Source organism: Penicillium canariense (genome assembly GCF_028826845.1).
Source record: "Penicillium canariense strain IBT 26290 chromosome Unknown utg000004l_segment0_segment0, whole genome shotgun sequence".
In the NCBI taxonomy this organism is placed as follows: Eukaryota; Fungi; Ascomycota; class Eurotiomycetes; order Eurotiales; family Aspergillaceae; genus Penicillium; species Penicillium canariense.
Window position 1 is genome coordinate 1871189 of NW_026622731.1, and position 19078 is coordinate 1890266.

Below are 19078 nucleotides of genomic sequence, written 5' to 3' on the forward strand. Positions count from 1 at the left end.
TGCGCTGCCGGGGTTGGAGAGGGACGAGGAGATCCGACAAGTCCCACCGTTGGTCGCAGTCTAAACAATGGATTTGTGGCGAAACCAAGCAGTGACATCTACAGAGTACACGTGAGGCTATGCTGCCCTTTTACCCAAACCGGTCATGCACGCCCCTCCTCCTGTGTCTGTGTGCTGCGAGATACCAGATCCAACATCCATCCATGCTTTCTTCACCCTGCCCTGCCCTGCCCGGGCAGATCCAGCAGGCTCCGAATTTACCCAACCTGGCCGCATCTGACCCAGGGAAACGTCCAAGCCAATCCAGCCCTCTCCTGTCACACCGCTCGGAGGACAGGCATCCATCATCGATGACATGCATCAGCCGAGGTTTCGGAACCCTGACGAGTCCAGGTGTCTCAGCAGTATGAGTCCTATGAAGGAGTAGGAGTCAATAGCGGGATGATGACGACCTGCCGATTAATTTTTATTCGGTGGGAGGGAACCGCAGGACATCCTTGGTGTTGAATTTCACCGCTCCCGCTCTGGCGGCTTTTAGGCGTGCGACCGTTCCAGCTCTGCTCTCCTTGCCGCATACATGGAGAGTTGCTGGCTCTAGACTAGAGGCGTCTGCTCGGTTACATCGCACACATTCTTTGACTGCGTCTAGGTTTGCGCCACCCGGCTCGATATCATTCGCCTCTGGTGGTCCCATGAACTATCCTGACCATCCTAGCCCCGCGGGTGTTCATGATGGCTATTGGCTATCATGGCGGGACCAAGAAGCAGGAAAAGTGATCTCGAAAAGGCTCCAAATGAGATGATTGCCCGTAGAAGCTTACTACCTATATTTCTACGTAATTTCATTCCATTCATCCATCTGAACCCAAACTCTTCTAGAAGTCACGATCAATTAAATCCCGCCTTTGATATCAACGCGCCGAACATCTCCGCCAGTGTATATAACCCGAGAAGTATAGACAAGACCAGCAGATGGGCAGGCGCCCGAGAGGGATGAGAGGTATAAGGGCCCAGGCCCCAACGCCGAACCGGCCGAAAGGCTCATGCAACCAGCACATACGTCCCCAGCCTTAGCGCTGATAAGATCGTCTCTGACCCTATCTGAGGCCCGGACCGTTACTCGGATCTCTTGGAAATCTTCGGCAAGAGAAGCCAGCTAGTTGCCATCACTCCATACAATCCAATACAGATCGGATGCAGCACCATCGTCCCCACATGTTGAGCAAGAATACCGGTAAAGAAGGGCGAGACCGCGCCCCCACTGCTGCCAAGAGCGCTAATGAAGCTGAGACTGGAGATGTGCATGTTCCGTGGGAGCAGCTTAGTGAAAACTGCCGTGGCACACGGGTACACAGGGCCTAGCAGAAGACCCAGGATGGCGACCGTCACGGCGTCCCCAATCACGTTGGGGATGAGCCAGGTCATCAGCTGGAAGGCCACAGCGCCTGCCACCATGATCACGACCGCAACCTTGTGGCCCAGCTTGGCGGCAGGATGGACTAGCAGGAACCGGCCCGCAGTAATGCCAGCCCAGAAGCCTGCGCTAACATATCCGACTCGGGAGGGGTCGCCGTGTCGGTAGCTGATGAGGAAGGACACGACCCAGCCAGATGTGGAGACTTCGGCACCCTGGTAGGCAAAGATAAACAGGGCCCCGAGGAGGGTCGTGCGATTGCGGATGGCTTTCTGGAGAAGCTGCGTTCGGGTCAGCGGCTCGCTCTCTCCCGCGGGATGCGAAGCGGTTGGATGCAACAACTCCGCTGGGGTATCGTTCTCAAAGTTGAAGAACGCCCACGAGGCATAGGTAAGGTTGACCAGGCTAACCGCCAACGAAATGGTGTAGAAGAGCGACCAGCGGATACCGCTCGACGCCATCGCAGTGGCAAATAGCGGCGCTACTGTACCTCCAATGCCATAGGCGCCATGGACGCAGCCCAGGGCCGTGGTAGAATTCGGCAAGTTGGCACAGTACACATTGCTCAGGGCCAAGGTGAGCGCGATGCCGAATCCAAGCAGAAAGAAACACGCCACAACCACGGGGAAAGGCGGCTGGCAAATTATGATCACATAACTGACGATAAGAAACGACATGGCGAGCGCATAGCTTTTGGATCGGCCCAGCTTGTGCTCGATGGCATGCGTAACGGGGGCCGCAGAGATGAAGCCCAGAGCGTTGGTCACGAAGATCAATGAGACCACGGCGTACCCGATACCATAATGTTTCTCCATGTACGGAATAAGGGCACCAGGGACACTGTCGTTCATGCCATTGCCGAAATTGATCAGACAGCAGCTCAGCAGTCGCCATTTGGACTTCCACGACGTTGCCGAGCGATCTGCAGCCCACTCCGTGACATCATCCGTGTTTGGTGATGGTAGACGATTTTCCAATACGCTGGGAGTCGGCGTGGGTGTCGATGGGCTCACTGTGGATGGTTTCACCGGCTCGGCAATCCCTGTTGAGCCCTGTTGATGCTGAATCTCACTGAGTCTGTACTCGGACGGCGGTCGTGAGATGCCCTGCTTGTCCTTTCGCACTGTGGCCGGTGGCCGCGAGATGTGAGAAGAGCTCTCGACTTCGATAAACGCTCCCAGGCTTGCGGGGGCCATGATGAGAGACGGATGGTAAGAGGACAACTGCCGTTGATTGAGTATAATTCTGGGGTGCTTTGCGCGTAGAGCAGAGACCTAGACACTTGGAGAAACATCCAGCCCGGGCCTTCTGGAAGAAAAGAAATCTCCAGCTGGAGGGTCGACTAAGTACCCCGTGGAGCTTCCCCACAAGGAATTCATGTTCCGACCATTGTGACAGACGACGAGTTGCCACGCTGGGGCAGGTCTCGACCAGTTAACTAGTCACCACACCCTGGCGTGGAGGGGTGTTTGTCAGCAAAGAAGGCGGCGCGGAAGTGCGGAGGCAGCCCCGCTGATAAGGAAAATTCTCCCACAATCGAGCTCAGCAGTGCGGCGAAGCAGTCTCCCCACACTCAATTGCAAATCCCATCCTCCACTGTACATCAATCGACAATGGGTCCACCTCGCCGAAAGGTTCTGGCGACAGCCCAGGAAACCATGTTCCCTCCAGATGAGTTGGCGGACACCCAGCAGATCGTCCGAGCAATCAAGGCCACCGGCAACAATATCTACTTGGTTGAGCATTCGGACAAAACCCAGATGCTGGTTGAGCTCCCTGCACGGTTCCGGTCGACCTTTTGGATCAAGCGCGGGGCATATGTTGTGATTGATACGAAGGCGCGGGCGGAGCGGGACAACAAGATCGGTGGAGAGATCATCAACATCGTGCGAGATGAGAAAGCCTGGAGGAAGGCTTCTTTCTGGTACGACCACCTCCATGTTTCAAGACTCATAGCCAATGACTAACTGCTCTATCGTCCTGATAGGCCGAAGGAATTCATCAAGCAGCCCGTGGCTGTCGCCGACTCTGACTCCACCGACGAAGAGGAATCTCGAGTCGGAAAGATGCCTTCCTCTGATGAATCTGACGCGTGAATCTTTGCAATTTTTGACTATCTGAACATGAACCGAAACGCTGGCCTTCATTGAGTACGCGTCTTCCTGCGGTCCTCAGCTCCGCCACGCTTGCCATCTACCCCGCCGAGTCCATTGACGAGTACACCAAACACTTGCACAGCAAGCGACAAGACCACGACCGCGGAACTGGCGTCGGTGCTTGGATAGACGTTCCACGCCCACTCCTGCAGCGCCCATGTGGCATAAATAAGGATTGGATGGAGACCTGCGCGCCACAGGAGGAACGGGGTGGCCCATGCCAAATATGCAAAGAACTGGTAATGCAACGACCTGGCGCTCAGCAAACCAATGACGAGCGAGCTCAGCAACACTGTCATGATGAAGGATCTTGACAGAGTCACGGGCGGTTGGCGGCCCTGGATGCTGTCCTGGAGGAAGCGGAGCACGTTGGATCCGGACGGCTTTGTCCACACAACAGAGAAGATAGCCAGTAAAGAAACGTGCAGCACCAGCAGACCCAATGAGAATTCCCTCGAAAGAAAAATCTCCTGGCCCACAAATCGCCAATTCACTGTCCATTTGAACATAAATTGCCGCGACAGCTCAAAGGCTTTGGATAAGTAGCCAACTGGGTTCGCCTGGAGGAAAGGAATAGCAAGCAAGACCTGAAGGTTCGATGTTAGTGGCCGGTATCAAATCGACCGTGTAAAATTTAAGTATAACCAACTCACCTGAATAAGCATCGCCATGAGACCAAGAATAATACTCTGCGCCAGTCCCAGGCTCAGCAGGGTGAGAATAGCAATAGCCGGGACGAGCAGGACCAAGGTCATTTTGACGCCCACACCCAGAGACCAGATCGCGACACCAGCGGTCCATTTCCGCTTCATGCACAAGTAGATTGCTGTCCACATAGTGAAAGCCGCAATGCCATCATTGAACATGCGTAGCATGTAGATGCTATGAAGCCGCTTGGACAGAACCAGCAGTGGGTACAGGTATGGAGGAACCTCCACTTCTCTGTAACACGCAACTACGACGATAAGTGTAGCCAGGTAAAAGCCGGCGAAGAAGATCTGCCCGAGGAGGATATCGCGGCCTCCATCGGTCAGGTTGTGGAGGAGGGTGTAGAAGTAAACATGCGCAGCGGGGTAGACAAGAGGACCGGTCGATCCCTTAATGGCAGTATAGTCGCGTTCACCGGAGATGTAGAGCGACACTTGTTGCATGTAGGTTGTCCAGTCAATCTCGGTATCTGTGGTGGCCGTGGAAGCGATTAGCTCGGTCGGATCGGGACCGTACGCGACGCGGACTCACAGGAGATCTTCCAGATGACCAGGGCGCAAAGAACCGCATCGCCCAATATGAGCAAGGATGCGACCCAGGGCGTGTGCTTTGGATGCGTAAGCGCGGAGTGTATGAACCTGGTCAATGGATTTGGCATCGCGGCGCGAGTTGGTTGAGGGGGAATGTTCAAGGTGGCCTGACTGGAAGCCGCTTTAGCTTAACGGGTTCTGGGCCGCCGAATCCATGGCAGGCTTGCGCAGTCATAATCAACAGTCTGGATTGTGGAATGGTCGAATGTCTAGACATTGCTTTCTCGTATTTGGATCCTTTTATACATTTTATACAAGTGGGATCCTTGAGCGCCGCTCAACTCGACACCTCAAGCCCATCTATCAGAGCTATCCCAACAACCACAATCGCCCAAGCAACACATCCCCGTAAAAAACTCCATGGTATCATTAAACAAGAAAAGAAGGATATGATGCAAAAAACAAGACATATAACAGCACACGATAATGCACAGCACAGATGACCCGGGCACTACCGACCTCCATCGGCCGATCCGCCCGTCTGCGTCTGGTGTTGCTCGCTTCCACGCGCATTGCGGAATCCTAGCAGCTCGCCGAGAACACCTTTGGGCTTTGGCACAGGGCACTCGTGCCCAACATGGGCCAGCTTCTCAGCTTCCTCCTCCATCTGGAAGAACGCCGACACCTCCTCGTCCACGGCGCCGGATTGTGTTGGGAAGCCGGGGCGGGCGGTTTCCGGGTCTAGCTCGGCGTCTTTCCGCCGCCGCCGCCGGATGCGAGGGACTTGCTGCCCATCGGCTGTGATCATCATCTCTGAATCGGCCAGGGTGCGTCGCGGCGCTGGGCAGGGGAAGAGGTGCGGCATGCCGACCACCACGAGGGACGCGAGGAGGGTGCCTGCGAAGAGGGTGCTCGTTGACCGCGAGCGGGGGTGTAGATGCGGCGGCATTGTGAGGATAAGATATGCGTATGGAGGATGAGGAAAATGCGGATTGAGGGAGGGATTGGACGCGGCCGAATGCTTCGACTATTTTCGGCTCAGGCCATCGGAGGGCCTTGGGATGGACGGGTTGGCTGGCCCAGGGTCGGCGTGGAAGGTGCAGGAGTCGACAGAGAGGTCAATTGGACGGACTTCGACAGGACTCTTTAACCGAAATGATTTGACAGGGTCACCAGCGCAGGTCCGGAAGGTGGGCGATCGAGTCGACGGAAGGAGAAGAGTTGTGAAAGCTCTGGTGCATCTAATCTTATCTGCCTCCCGCGTGATTGGCTGCCAACTCGCCGCGCAGAGTCAGAACCGCCCTCTTCGTATCGAGTGCTGCTTGTTTCTGGCCATGGCGGCGCAATGATGAGTCTGCATTTTCCACGGGAAGGAGACTGACTTTGTCTGGATTATTTTATCTTATTTTTTCTTGGTTTTCACGAGGGGATCCCCTCACGCCCACTGCAACCCACCCCTCCTCACTTTCTACCTCTCCCTGACCTCCCTCCATCCGCGCATCCTCTGGCACCATGAGTGACCTAGACAGGTACGGCGTGATTGACCCTCCTGAAACTGTGCCACCCATTCTCATTGCTTATCTCACGTAGGGCGATCGAGCAGCTGCGGGCCTGCCGCCTGATCCCCGAAAGCCAAGTCCGCGAACTGTGCTACAAGGCGCGCGAGCTCTTAATCGAAGAGGGCAACGTCGTCTCCGTTGATGCGCCGGTCACGATCTGCGGCGACATCCATGGCCAATTTCATGACCTGATGGAGCTGTTCCGCGTGGGCGGCGACGTTCCCGACACAAATTACTTGTTTATGGGCGACTTCGTCGATCGCGGCTTCTATTCGCTCGAGTCCTTCCTCCTTCTCCTATGCTTGAAAGTGCGCTATCCCGATCGCATCACTCTGATCCGCGGCAACCACGAGTCACGTCAGATTACCACCGTATACGGGTTCTACGATGAGTGCATCCGCAAGTACGGCAGCGCCAACGTCTGGCGATACTGCTGCGAAGTGTTTGATTATTTGGCACTCGGCGCCCTCGTGCTTGGCGCTAGCTCGGAGCTTGAACCAACCATGTCCGGAGGAAACGATATAACACAGTCTACGATGCCTATCGATGACGGCGAGCTGGAGACTGAGGTACTGAATTCGCGTGGAGAAGTTACAATGAGTACATACCGCCCCCGACAGCGCTCTTCCTCCGATGTCTCCACAGACTCCCGAAACATTTCACCACCACGCGATATATCCGCCGCACCAGGCCAGACCGGCGCGCCTACTCGCACCGGCGCCCCCGGCACAGGCGCCAGTGGATACGGTAACGGCAGCGCGATGACCAGCCGCACTGGCGCTGTGCTTTGTGTTCACGGCGGCTTGTCACCCCTAATTGACTCGGTAGATAAAATCCGGCTGATTGACCGCAAGCAAGAAGTGCCCCATGAAGGCGCCATGTGCGATCTTCTCTGGTCAGACCCCGACGAGATCGAGGGATGGGGCCTGAGCCCGCGAGGTGCCGGGTTCCTGTTTGGCGGAGACATTGTCAAACAATTTAACCACCTGAATGGCTTATCTCTGGTGGCTCGTGCCCACCAGCTTGTCATGGAAGGGTATAAGGAGATGTTTGACGGCGGTATTGTCACAGTGTGGTCTGCGCCGAACTACTGCTACCGATGCGGCAATGTTGCCGCTATCTTAGAGCTTGGAGAGGATGCTCGCAACGGCGGCACTGTTGCGCGCAGTAACGGAGAATATGGACGGAGCAATGGTGTTGTTGGTGCGGACGGTGTCGCCAGCACTGTTGTCAGTCCTGGGAGAAGATACCGCGTTTTCGAGGCTGCAGCGCAGGATACTAGGGGTATGCCTGCGAAGAAGCCCGTCGCTGATTATTTCCTGGTAAGATTGCCTTATTCGTTGGTATTCTACACATAATAAACTAACTGCCATCCAAGTGATACCAATTCATGCATGCTTTCCCCTTTCTCGCCCATACGGTTCTCGGAAGCCATTTGATCTACCAGCATCTCGTGCCCTGGTGTTTGTGTCCCAGTTGCTACCCTAATGATCATTCATGACAAGAACTTGATTCCTGGAAATTCTGACAAGTTCTCTTCTATTTTGCCTATCTCTGTAAACTCGATTGTAAAAGTATCTACCTGCAGTTCCTGGCAGATGCGACAACATATACCTACTCCTACACTGTAAACCATAGAATCCTTCCAATTTCTGTTATCATAGAGGGAACATTCAAGAGTAATGCACGGCCAAACAACACAAAGAAATCAAAGGATGGTATCAAAGGATATTGTCAAATCAAAGGATATAAATATGGAAGTTTTGAGGCAAGACGCGCAAATCATGTATAGAAAAAACGAACCATATGTTTTTTAAAAATGGAAAGATCATTTCCATTGATAGTCAAACCCGGAGGTGCTGTTTTCCGCGGTGGGACAGCTATTGGGCATTCCCACTGTGACCTGTGGTTGATGTTCCGGGACAGATAGAGGATCAGGATGCTGTGCCATTGCCATGGCATAGCCGTGATTCCCATCATAGTGAATATGAGGCGGGGGAGTCGGCATTTCAGGGCTCCATGGCCCAGCCCAGTTTTCTATACCGATTGCGCTGCCACGCGACCACCAATCTTGGCTCTCCTCAACGAGGTGTTCCGTGCCTTCGAACCCAGACACAGTCGAACTTGAGCCCGGAGTGGTATTCTGCGGCGCCATAGGCGGCCCCGACGGGTCGTACCATCCGTTTGGGTCTGGAGACGCACTGGAGGGACCGGGTGAAGCGAGAATGGGCATCTGGTACGCGGGCCGCAGGTATGTTGGTTCTGGCGGCGCAAAATCTGCCCGCTGAGCCTGGACGCCTGGCACGTGCCGGGCCGTGTGCATTGATGGCATGGCGGTGGCCACAGCAGCAGCGGGGTTCCGGGATGGGCCCCTAGTGGCAATGGGAGGGTTGGTAGCCAGGGGATCTGCGGGAGCCATGGGAATTTGATTGCTGGACGGGGAATGGGAGACCTGATTCAGGCTGGTGACTGAGGAATGGAAATTGCCGTGGTTGATGGGGGACTCGTCAGATGTGGTAGAAGGCGACATCGCTTGATCCCATGATCCCCACGAACCCCATTTCAAACGGGTGCGCTCAAAGATAGAAGTAGCTTCTGGAGGTAGATCGACCTGCCACTTGCTAGCTGAGATGTCGAGGATACGCAAGGTGCGACGCGCGCACAGCCAGCCTTCAGCCATTTCTTCAAGGTTTCGTAGGCCGTGAATCACGTCTCGTTGGGCGTTTTTATCTGGCAGATTGAGAAGATGAATGGTGCAGGCAGTATGCAAGATGTACACGACAATATTACAAATTTGTTTCAACCCGTATGTCCGCTTGTACATCCTCATCATCTTGGATATAGCCGAGGCTGCCTGGGTGCATATTTTGCGCGGTGAGACGTGTGATGGGAGAGGGGTGTTCGTTCTGGTATACTTCAAGAAGGGCCGATAGAGATGGATAAGAAGAAGCTGGTTGAACATGCTGTCATGCCGTTAGACAGAGTGAGAAGGAAAAGTTGCCCATGCATGTTTACTTACTGCATGACAAGTACCTGGGGTAACTGCCCTTCTTTCGGTTCCAGCTCCTTCGGAAGCTCCTTTTTCCACGCCTCAAGACGCGTATGGACATCACTCAATTTTTTCAGTTCCGACTGCTTCTGATGTGTCTTCTCCAGTTCTGAAGGATGGTAGAAGAACACGAGTAGGTCACCGCTTATCTCGCACAGCTTCGAAATTTGAAGTGCTACGGCCCTTGTTCGGGAGGGCTGTGCGTGGTTATGACCCACGCCAGAATCTGTATAAGGCGACCAGAGTTCTGTCTCTTCTCTCGGCAGGACATCGAATTTTGGCACGTTGGTATTGGATGAGGATAGTTGAGGTTGGCGGCCAAGGTAGTTGGACCAACATCTGGCACATGTTAGAAAGCACAACACACATCAACGTCGAAGGAACATACTTGTCAATGAGGTAGCAACCCCAGAAGGTAATCCGTCGCGCATCGATTTCGTCATCATTAAGTTTGTAGGACCCCATGTTCTTCGCATCGACATTCAGCCCAAGATCAAAAGCCATGCGGAAGCTCAGACCGCTGTATACCCAGCCTTTGCCCTCTCGGCCACAGCCAGCCTCACGAACAGACATGAGAGCAAATGCTTGGACAGTGCAGAGCTTCGCATTCTCGTGTTCATCATTTTCCAGAACCAGCCGCTTAGCTTCTTTGAAAAAATGATTACCCGCCGTTGCCAGATCCTGGGGATCAGCGAATGCTCCCGTCCAAGAGCTAAAATGGCAACCAAGCGCCAGCATAGCGTTGACCAGCAGTGCCGAGCAGTATGGGCTGGAGATACCACGGATGTAATCTCGAGAGAACATGTCTTTAGCGAGGATAGTAAAGAAAGGATAGTGCCATGTGAAGTACATGGTTAACAGATGGCTGATCAGCGAGTCATCTTCCGTGACTTTGGTCCATCGCCGGACTGGCTGTGCATCACTCAGCGCGGGCGACTCGGCTCTCGAGGCAGACTCGTGCAGCTCTGAACCCGGTGGAAGGAAAATGAGATTCGAGGTACCACCAATGAATTTTCGAGACCCATCTAGCATGAGCTCGCTCATTTTACCGGCTAGCTCCGACTCGAACTGATCAACTTCGGCAGAGGCCTCATCACTTGCCTCACCCACGGCATGGGCAGTAGCAGCAGCAGCAGCAGCAGCAGGAGCAGCCGGAGCAGCAGCAGCAGCCGCGGCAAGAAGCCCCTTTTCGCGAGCAATGACCGATTGAGCGACATCTTCCAGGTCATCACAAGACCGCAGTTGGCGTACAAGTTCGAAGGCATCATCTTCTTCGTAGTTTAATAATGCCTGGATCAATGTTTGTAGTGTTGTATGCCGAGTGCGAAGAGCATCGGCATCCTTTTTGTATACTCCCTTGCGTCGATGGTCGGAGTTTGGATCATAGATACCTATCAAAGATCAGCCTCATTATATAGGACTTGGATAGGATGTACCCACATGGCGTATGGTAGACCGAGGAACATGCTGCACAGCTGGGCAAATTGCCATCACACTAGGAAGAAGGATCAGTGGCGCGCGCCTCGCATCCAAGCTTCCCAAACACAGCTGGGCTTACCTTGGACTTCCTCCGGCGACAGGCAATGCACGCAGTGCTTACACAGCGCCGTTTGGGCGGACCGCGCTCGGTAGCCATAGGGTCGACTCCTGCGATAGGCGGGATTCGGGATTTGGTGATGCTGCTTTCTCCGCGGGTGATCAACCTGCGCCTTCAGCGTCGTGTCCACCGATCAATGGTCCAGCTTTCAGTGGGTTTCAGGCATCGTCTGTCCATCGTCCAAACGCGGGAGGTGAATCAACATGGGCAGCCTTGCGCCGGAGAGACGTGGTGCGGTCACCACACTCGACGGCGGATTACGAGCTATGGGAGGTGTTTAGACCACGGCGAGATAGTCTCCGGTTTGGCCGGTCGTGCCGGTGGTCAGCGGGCATGTGCCTTACGCAGCGAACCCGGTCCAGCTATTCTTGTTGCAGTCTATACACGCCGCAAGCAGCACGGATGTGGGTAGGAATTCAGAACCCCGCGGGATGACCCACCCGGGAGGCGGGGAGAGCTGCTTGGGGGGTGGTTTTGAATGGCCAAGGCTCGCGAGGCTGCAGTTTGATAGCAATTGAAGATGCAGCCGAGATGATTGGATCCTTCTGGGCGGCTGCAGACGGGGTTTATCGTCGGCTTCTGTCTGGCTCGTCAGCGACTCATGACGGGCTCGACGATAGAGACTGCTGACTCAGCCACAGGCACGTGGTATCACATGATTGTGGTCTAAGTATGGGAAGAGTACAGATTATCGGGGGGTGGAGCCGAGTTGTGCGAAGTACTGGTCGGGTTGAAGAGCCTATTTGGATGCATAGAAGGGTAGAAGGAGCCGCCCCCAAAGAGCAAGACCACATCCCTATCGCCCTGCTTACAGTACCAATGAGTCACTATCTCACTGGGTCTGGAAGAAAGGAGTATACCCGCAGTAAGCGAAAGCCCTCAACCCTTGCTTTTGATTGCCGGACCCCGCGGGTGTTTGTCAGAGAAAAAGAAAACAACAGGCCAGGCCAGCCTGATATGTAATAATACAGCACCGACAACGGCAAGCAGAAAAAAAAAAGGAGAGCACCGGTCTACCACAACAAAATAATATACACCGCAACTGTGCTCGCTTAGGCAGCTCCACCTGCCACGTCAGGTTCTTCTTCACCCTTTCAGAGACTTCTGCAGCCACCCGCGATCCGACTGGTTCCTCCGATCGCGGCAAAGCCGGCGTCTCCCGAAGCGGTCCTGTTGGCCGAGTGGGTCTTGGTCAGCGGTGAGAGAGTCAAGAGGTTGGTAGATGTTCCATGCGCGAGGGCGGATGGAATCAATCAATATTACAGTACGGGGCACTGTTCTGTTTTGAAGGGGGTACTGGTTTGGGACGAATTTCGAAAGATAGCGGCGGCTTCTCAATCTGCAGGCACCCACACTAAACTCTACCTTAAACGGCCCACCCAGCGGAGTCGGAGAGCACCCCGACACGCGACAAGGGGGGATGGAGCCCGTAAAATAGGGATGGTGGACAAAACTCCGTGGACGATGATAGAGACTACTGTACTCCGTACATACTATGTAGGATGATTATCGGGGGATGGTACCCGACCAAGCACAAGATAAGGTGACCTGTCACGCACAACGGACTCCGTGTACGAAGTCCATTGGAAAAGGGGGACAGCCCGATCCCACGCAGGGCTCCTTCGATGGCTCCACCGGGCGAACATTCCACCCCAACTGAACAGACCCGCCGAACAGAATGAATACCACCTAGCCCCATTTCAGAACCACACTAAGCCCAAGGGAGGCAGGCGCAGCCTCCCAGCCGGGGGCAATTAATAATGTTAAAGAATGGCGGTGCCGGAAGCCCGGCATGCGATTGTTCCCCGCGCCCAATCGCCCTGCGCAGAAGCCCCCAAGCCCCCACACGACCATCCCATAATTACCGTCACACGCGTACCTGCCCAATACGCCTCTGATGCCTCTTATCATCTGGCACCCGCTGAGATCACCACACTCTTATCTTCCGCCCTCTCGCCCTGTCAACCCTTTCCTCTCCTTAACGACTCGCCTTTCCTCCCCTTCGACCCTCGTCTCCCCTGCAATCAGTTCTAGACGTCTCCTTCCGAAACAAACGTCAACCCGCACCTCCCTTTCCTCGACCAAGCCCAGTCCAATCAGATCGGCTGCTAGTTATCTCCCGACATCAGCGCCGGGAGACGACATTTGGTCACCATTTTCTCCCCCCCCATGTATCTCGCTCAGACGCTTGACCAGAGTGCCTCCTCCGGCCAAGGCCTCGTGAACAAGTTACAGACGGGCATGACTCGTTAAGATGATGGTCCCCAGAGCCTTTCTTTTCACCTCGGCACCGCCCCAGAAAGCGATGCAGCCTTCGGGCACACAAGAACACACCCCTCGACCGGGTTGGAATCGAGTGGGTGGTCATCCTACCAAACATGCTGGGATTACCGCTTCGCTCATGACCACTCCGGTGGTGATCCCGCCAAAACGCGGCTCACATACTCCCGTACGGCGAGAAGGGCGGTCCCGCACCCCTTCGAGGACGTCGGCTTCGTCTCGCAGATCCTCTTCCTCGTCCTCCAATGACCGGACTTTGCCCATGTCCTTTGCCTCTATGTTGGACGCAACGGCGATTCCTGTTCCACGACGGTCATGGTCCACTCGGAGGCCTCGGAAACTTCCCCGAGGGAACCATGTGGAAGACTTCAGCCGGATCATGCAGGAAGGTCTGAAGGCGAAGGAGGTCTATCTGATGGGTGGCACAAGCAACTCGCCACTGGATATCTTATTGAGTCCACCAGATAAAGAACATGAAAAGTATTCGAATGGCCATGAGTTTGAATCCGACATCCCCTTCTCCCCACAGTCCGTATCAAGTGACTCAGTCCCCTCACTTGTGCCCGACTTGGGGTCCCCCTCCAGCTCGCTCCTGCCACCAACACCAGCCGGTCTTAAAAGCCCATCCGAGAGGCGGCAGCTACGATACTCCCCTGCCGAAGACTGCGCCCTTGACCACCCTCTTCTTGAAACGGAGATGGATGATTGTGCACTGGTTGAGTTTGAGAATCACCATGAGCCGATCATACATGATGCGGTCACCTCAAAGCGATCTACCTCGTTCAAATCCTTCCCCAGCTTGAGATCGTCCTTCAAGTCGAATCTCACAGCGTCATTACGAGCCATCAAATCCGCCGCGCAGTCGGTCTCAACCTTTACCACGCCTTCTGTCCAACCAGAAGACTTTCTCACGCGATCCCTCTTCACCATCACCCCCGAAATGACCGATGATCGCCGCCCACCACCTATGCAGGAACCGCCTTCTCCAGCTCTGCGACGCTACCTGAATCCAACCCCTGTCTCTCCCGCCGAGATGTGCGTCTACCATGACCACCCTCACGACAAGCCCCAGTCGGCCAGTACTTGTGCCGTCTCAATTCAGATGCAGACGTATCGCCGTTCTCGCGGCCGAGGTAACCGGCGCAATCACTTCCACGTCGTTGCCTTGAAGAATCGCGACCAGTATCACACCTATGATCCTGAGGTGCCGCCCATGTCGCGCCAGCGCGAACCCCGTGAGAACAGTGACTTCCTTCGTATGGTCGTTCTTGAGATGAACATGCGCCGCAGCGGCAAGCTCCGAGAGGATATTCCCACACGGGCCCGCATCATGCTTCCCCCTCGCAAGAGCAATCCTTACCGCTTGTCGACCGACTACGAAGATGGCGATGATAACGACGCCATCCCAATCCGGTGGGTGGGTGTCTCGGTTTGAACCCCCCAATCTCGACAGCCACCCCTAGAGAAGCCTCCACGGCCAGCGCTGGACGCAGGCGCAGTCGGGCTCTCCCGTACATATACATGATATCTTTGTTTATTACTCTATTAAACCAGCGCGGCGTTGGACTCGGATGCATGCAAGTGTCCAGGCTGACACATTTTTCCTTTTGTGACCTACATCCCCCCCTAGCTTAGCTCTCTATCTCTCTATGTGTGTGTGTCTCAACCATCCCACTAGACCAATCAATCTACTCAATTTCTAAATTATCTGGGCTCCATCGGGCAATAATGCTTGTTTAGCGGTAATCCTGCATTCGGCGAGACTCCGGAGTTTCCCCCCTGCATCATGATCTCATCCCGCAGCCATGAGATCATCCCCGGGCGGTCAGCCTTGACCTCCGCCTGAGCGATTGGTCCGCGCCATTATAGGACCTGCTTCTGGCTGTCTACTTCGGCGTAATAGGGCTGGCTCTTGGCGGGCAAAGATAGGAATCTGCCTAGGCCGCGGTGGGTTAGTCGCTTTGTGGTGGGGCAGGAAATTCATCCCTATGACGATGCTATGAACACACGCCTTTCTCGACTTTGGTCCCTTCTTGAGCAGAGTACATTTGAGCCAAGGCTTTTCTAGCGCCTTGATATATTACTAGCGGCCTGTACCATGCCTTCCTGGGCCAATGGAGGCCGCACGGTGCTGTCAAAAACCTGGCATCACGAAAGCTCGCATCGAAAGTATGGGGCTGGTCAAATTGACACCGAAAATCGCATCTGATGCCAGAAATGTGCGCCCCTCCATCCGTAGCTTCCAGCGACGAATCGCCCCCTGTTCTGCCACTTTACGATATTTCCGCAAAGTTGATGATGTAACGCTACGATGCTCAATAGATGACGAACCCAAGGGACTTGATTACCGATTATTAACAATAGCGGTAAACCCCTCACCGCGGCACCTGGAATCCTGTAGACGGTTGTGTCAGCGGTATACCCGGATGTACAGGTAAATGGAAGGGGTGATGGTTGTAAACCAAGAGGATTGAAAACTTACTTTCTTCATCCAACAGTGTCCCATGCTTCCAACTTTCCTCCACCCAGTCCAGGCTCACAAGATGCGGTACTTTCTTTCCCGATCTCGCAACCAAGGACTGTCTCAAGGACCTTATATCTGCCGATGAGACTTTCTCTGGATTGACAATGACATGAGTGACGTCTGGACTGTTCAGCGAAGTGACACTGCTAGCCCCGGCAAAGTGGGCTGTGTTGCGTGCAAGAGTCAAACGGATATCCTCCGTGATGGACCCTGACGAATCCGACTCGCCGCTTTCATTGCCATTCGCCTGGTGGGTTGGAAAGAAGAGAAATTGTAGACCGCGGAACAACCACCCACATGGTGCAGTGTATCCTGAATTAATCTTGTCCTGAATATGGGCCTCGATCTTGTGGACTGAATGGGGATCTAATGAGCTTTCGACCTCATCTTTGCCATGCTGCATCTGCTGGAGAATCTACTTGGGAAATTAGCGTATTGGACAAAATAGGAAGGACTGTGAAAGAAACGTACGTCCTCAAGCTCATCGACACTAGTGTCGCGAGCATAGCTGTCCCCGAACTGGTCGACGTTCCTTTTAATATCTTCATCTTGATCCTCCTTGATGAAGAACATGTGCCTGTTGCAGAAATTGAACAAAATTAGTCTTGTTCTAGTCACGTCTAGTCAAAGAAAGCTAAGGCGTACCTCGGCTCGAAAGCTAAAAGGAGGTCCGGCAAGCCGGCATCCTTTTCATTTTGCTTGACGCAATCGATCAGCCAGGATGGTCTAACAATATTGGTCTGTCCGCTCTTCTGTATTGATGCAACCTTGACCGTCTCTGCGCAAGACATCAGTCAGATTCAACTAGAATGTATTGTCATAAACAGAAGCACGTACTTCGATCAGCGATGCAAATAGTATCTGGTGCGGCTGTATTTGTCTGATAGATCTTGCCCCCGTTGGCCTTGACCAGTTGCTCAAGCTCAGCCTTGGTCTTCTTTTCGGGCATGGTCGATTCCGTCATGACGACTATAATGCCTTTGTCAGTGAATGAACTTAAGTATGGGGGGAAGTGGCAATACGCACAAAAGTTGAGATGATCAAAGACATGACCCGAAGGGCCGAGATACTGCGCGTTTTCCTTCTCTTCATACCCGGCGATGGTCAACGGCTTCTTCCCTGTCTTTTTCACGCGCTTCTGCTTCCGGGAATTATCCACTGAGAATTCCTTTTCACGGTGCTCCTGCTCTGCATTTGACTTCAGGTCCAAAAACTCTTGGATCGACAGGGCGGTCTTCCAAGTTTTATCTTTGCGCAGTTTCTTAAAGCGTGGAAAGCGCAATGTTAATCCCATGCGGAACTGGTCACTGACAGACACTGAAGCTGCCTTGACACAGAGCACAACCGAATCTGACGGTTTGATCCACATATCAGGTCGCTCGTACTGCGCGTCTCCGCCGGCCAGCTCGATCAAGGCTGTTGGTGGTTTCTTGGAATCCCACTCCTTCCACTTGCCATCCGTGTGGTGACGAATTTCCTGATAGTCAGCGGCAGTGAAGCCTCCGCCTACTTTACAGAACGACCAGCACTTCATGGGGTCTGCGCCCTGCGAGGAGTTCTGATCATCAACACGCAGGCCACACAAAAAGCTCGCCAGGGCGCCTCCTCGGTGGCCAGAGCCATAGTATCCACCAATGACCACTAGATCAAGAGATTCTCCAAATTCGGTCATGTACTCGGGTTTGACCTTCATCCAATCATCGTGGCGCTCATTCAGGCGGTATGGGGACCGAGGATTCTTCAAAACCAGACCTTCTGACGCCTCAGCCACGACCGTCCGCAGACGTTTCTCCACGTCTGCTGCAGTGGTAGCTTCGTGGTATTCGAGAATCTCAAAGCGGCGATGAACAGGAAGAACTGTCTTCTGTAGGGCATTGCGACGGTCGCGAAGAGTATACCGTGTCAGGTCCCTCCCATTGAGATAGAGGATGTCAAACACACGGAACAAAGGCCTCGGTCCATCAGAGAAAGGATTACGCTGCTCTGCCAGAGCTGCAGTTTTCAGCGTACCAAATGGAACGGGTGCATCCTGCTTTGGATCCCATGTCACCATTTCGCCATCAAGGATGAGGTTTTGCACCCCATCCACAAAGGCATCTTTAAGGTGTCTTGTCAAGGTTCCCTTCTCGTCGTATATTCCACTTCCATAGAGGTACGTATACTCCTTGGCTTTCCGGGACCAGAAACAGAACCTGCGACCACCTGGGACGGATTCGTCTTGATCCATATGAAGCTGCATACGCTCTCCGTCCATTTTTTCTTCAATCCAAAAGACGGGGTCATCCTCCGTTGGTTGCATTCGCGAGATCATTTTTTCGAACGAATGCATCTGAAATTGAGCCAGCTGGGGCTGGAAGCACTGCATAAGCGAGATCCCTCGGTCCCCCGCCTCAAGACGAATATTTGGATCATGAAGCTCCCAGCATACCCGGCGCAGGCTACTGGAGATGCTGTACAGGTTCTCGGCGTCTGGATGCCAGACATTGAAAAGTGTACGCTCAGTGGCTCCAACCTTCATCTGTCGAAGAATGATTCGAATGAGCCATGTAAGCTCGTCCGGGTTCATGCGCCGGTAGAACTCCGTCAGAATAGGCGTTTGCTGGTCCTCTTTGGAGGCAGCCGAGAGGTCGTCCAACTTTTTGTTCACCTCCTCGATAGACATATCACCCGGCTCAGTCCGCATCGGCCGCTTTGACAGAACATCGTAGCATCGCCCAGCGAAGTCGCCCGCCATACGCGCAGCGGACACGCCTGGCAGCTTCCAATTCAGTAGATTGGAAGCGTCCTCTGACTCCTTGTTGATCTTCATAATCTTGACCAACATCTTTCCAATGACCTTTTCCTTGATTCCGTACATAGGCCGATCTCTGTCCTTGTCCGGTAGTATCAGCCGGAAGGCTGGATAGATATCGTCCCCCACTTCCTTGCGCCAACGTGAAATAAAACGAGCGATGATATCGCGCCGAAGCTCATATGGATTCAAGCTCGCCGTACTTTTTCCCTGGGGTCCAGCCTTTCGTCGCGCTAGACTAGGGCCTTTCGGTTTCTTTTTGATGTCACTGAGTGGGTTGAAGAGGTTCAGGTACAGCTCATGGAATGGGAATGTTGGGGCGCGGTTATGAGGCCGATTCGGGTACCTGTGTTTTTTGAGCGGTTAGTGGTCTCATAGGAGGAGGATCAGGTAGTGAGTACTTCTCATCCAGGTCCTCCTCCTCATTCTGGGTAGGCTCAGGTATAATCTCGTCGGAATCCATGGTATAC

General features: G+C 54.0%; 8 protein-coding genes across 8 annotated transcripts; 3 read left to right on the top strand and 5 right to left on the bottom strand.

The window, feature by feature from the left end:
• Positions 1–1116: 1116 nt before the first annotated feature.
• N7482_007003 (putative MFS efflux transporter) lies at positions 1117–2610 on the bottom strand (the record flags this gene model as incomplete). Its single annotated transcript, XM_056689128.1, has 1 exon — positions 1117–2610. The coding sequence occupies one exon, from the start codon at positions 2608–2610 to the stop codon at positions 1117–1119; it is 1494 nt and encodes a 497-aa protein (XP_056541557.1).
• A 417-nt stretch (positions 2611–3027) lies between these two features.
• N7482_007004 (putative eukaryotic translation initiation factor eIF1a-like protein) lies at positions 3028–3510 on the top strand (the record flags this gene model as incomplete). The annotated part of the gene is made up of 2 exons (XM_056689129.1): positions 3028–3338; positions 3402–3510. The coding sequence occupies 2 exons, from the start codon at positions 3028–3030 to the stop codon at positions 3508–3510; spliced, it is 420 nt and encodes a 139-aa protein (XP_056541558.1).
• A 47-nt stretch (positions 3511–3557) lies between these two features.
• alg3 (dolichyl-P-Man:Man(5)GlcNAc(2)-PP-dolichol alpha-1,3-mannosyltransferase) lies at positions 3558–4936 on the bottom strand (the record flags this gene model as incomplete). The annotated part of the gene is made up of 3 exons (XM_056689130.1): positions 3558–4157; positions 4224–4747; positions 4810–4936. The coding sequence occupies 3 exons, from the start codon at positions 4934–4936 to the stop codon at positions 3558–3560; spliced, it is 1251 nt and encodes a 416-aa protein (XP_056541559.1).
• Positions 4937–5319: 383 nt separating this feature from the next.
• N7482_007006 (uncharacterized protein) lies at positions 5320–5757 on the bottom strand (the record flags this gene model as incomplete). Its single annotated transcript, XM_056689131.1, has 1 exon — positions 5320–5757. The coding sequence occupies one exon, from the start codon at positions 5755–5757 to the stop codon at positions 5320–5322; it is 438 nt and encodes a 145-aa protein (XP_056541560.1).
• Positions 5758–6320: 563 nt separating this feature from the next.
• N7482_007007 (serine/threonine-protein phosphatase) lies at positions 6321–7748 on the top strand (the record flags this gene model as incomplete). The annotated part of the gene is made up of 3 exons (XM_056689132.1): positions 6321–6337; positions 6399–7689; positions 7746–7748. 3 exons carry the CDS (start codon positions 6321–6323, stop codon positions 7746–7748), a joined length of 1311 nt encoding a protein of 436 aa, XP_056541561.1.
• A 447-nt stretch (positions 7749–8195) lies between these two features.
• N7482_007008 (putative C6 transcription factor (NirA)) lies at positions 8196–11052 on the bottom strand (the record flags this gene model as incomplete). Its single annotated transcript, XM_056689133.1, has 5 exons — positions 8196–9330; positions 9387–9755; positions 9805–10807; positions 10857–10911; positions 10975–11052. 5 exons carry the CDS (start codon positions 11050–11052, stop codon positions 8196–8198), a joined length of 2640 nt encoding a protein of 879 aa, XP_056541562.1.
• A 2218-nt stretch (positions 11053–13270) lies between these two features.
• N7482_007009 (uncharacterized protein) lies at positions 13271–14728 on the top strand (the record flags this gene model as incomplete). The annotated part of the gene is made up of 1 exon (XM_056689134.1): positions 13271–14728. The coding sequence occupies one exon, from the start codon at positions 13271–13273 to the stop codon at positions 14726–14728; it is 1458 nt and encodes a 485-aa protein (XP_056541563.1).
• Positions 14729–15668: 940 nt separating this feature from the next.
• Positions 15669–19071, bottom strand: N7482_007010 (DNA ligase (ATP) DNL4; the record flags this gene model as incomplete). Its single annotated transcript, XM_056689135.1, has 7 exons — positions 15669–15688; positions 15776–16232; positions 16289–16394; positions 16463–16595; positions 16655–16786; positions 16844–18954; positions 19010–19071. 7 exons carry the CDS (start codon positions 19069–19071, stop codon positions 15669–15671), a joined length of 3021 nt encoding a protein of 1006 aa, XP_056541564.1.
• Between the last annotated feature and the right edge of the window lie 7 nt (positions 19072–19078).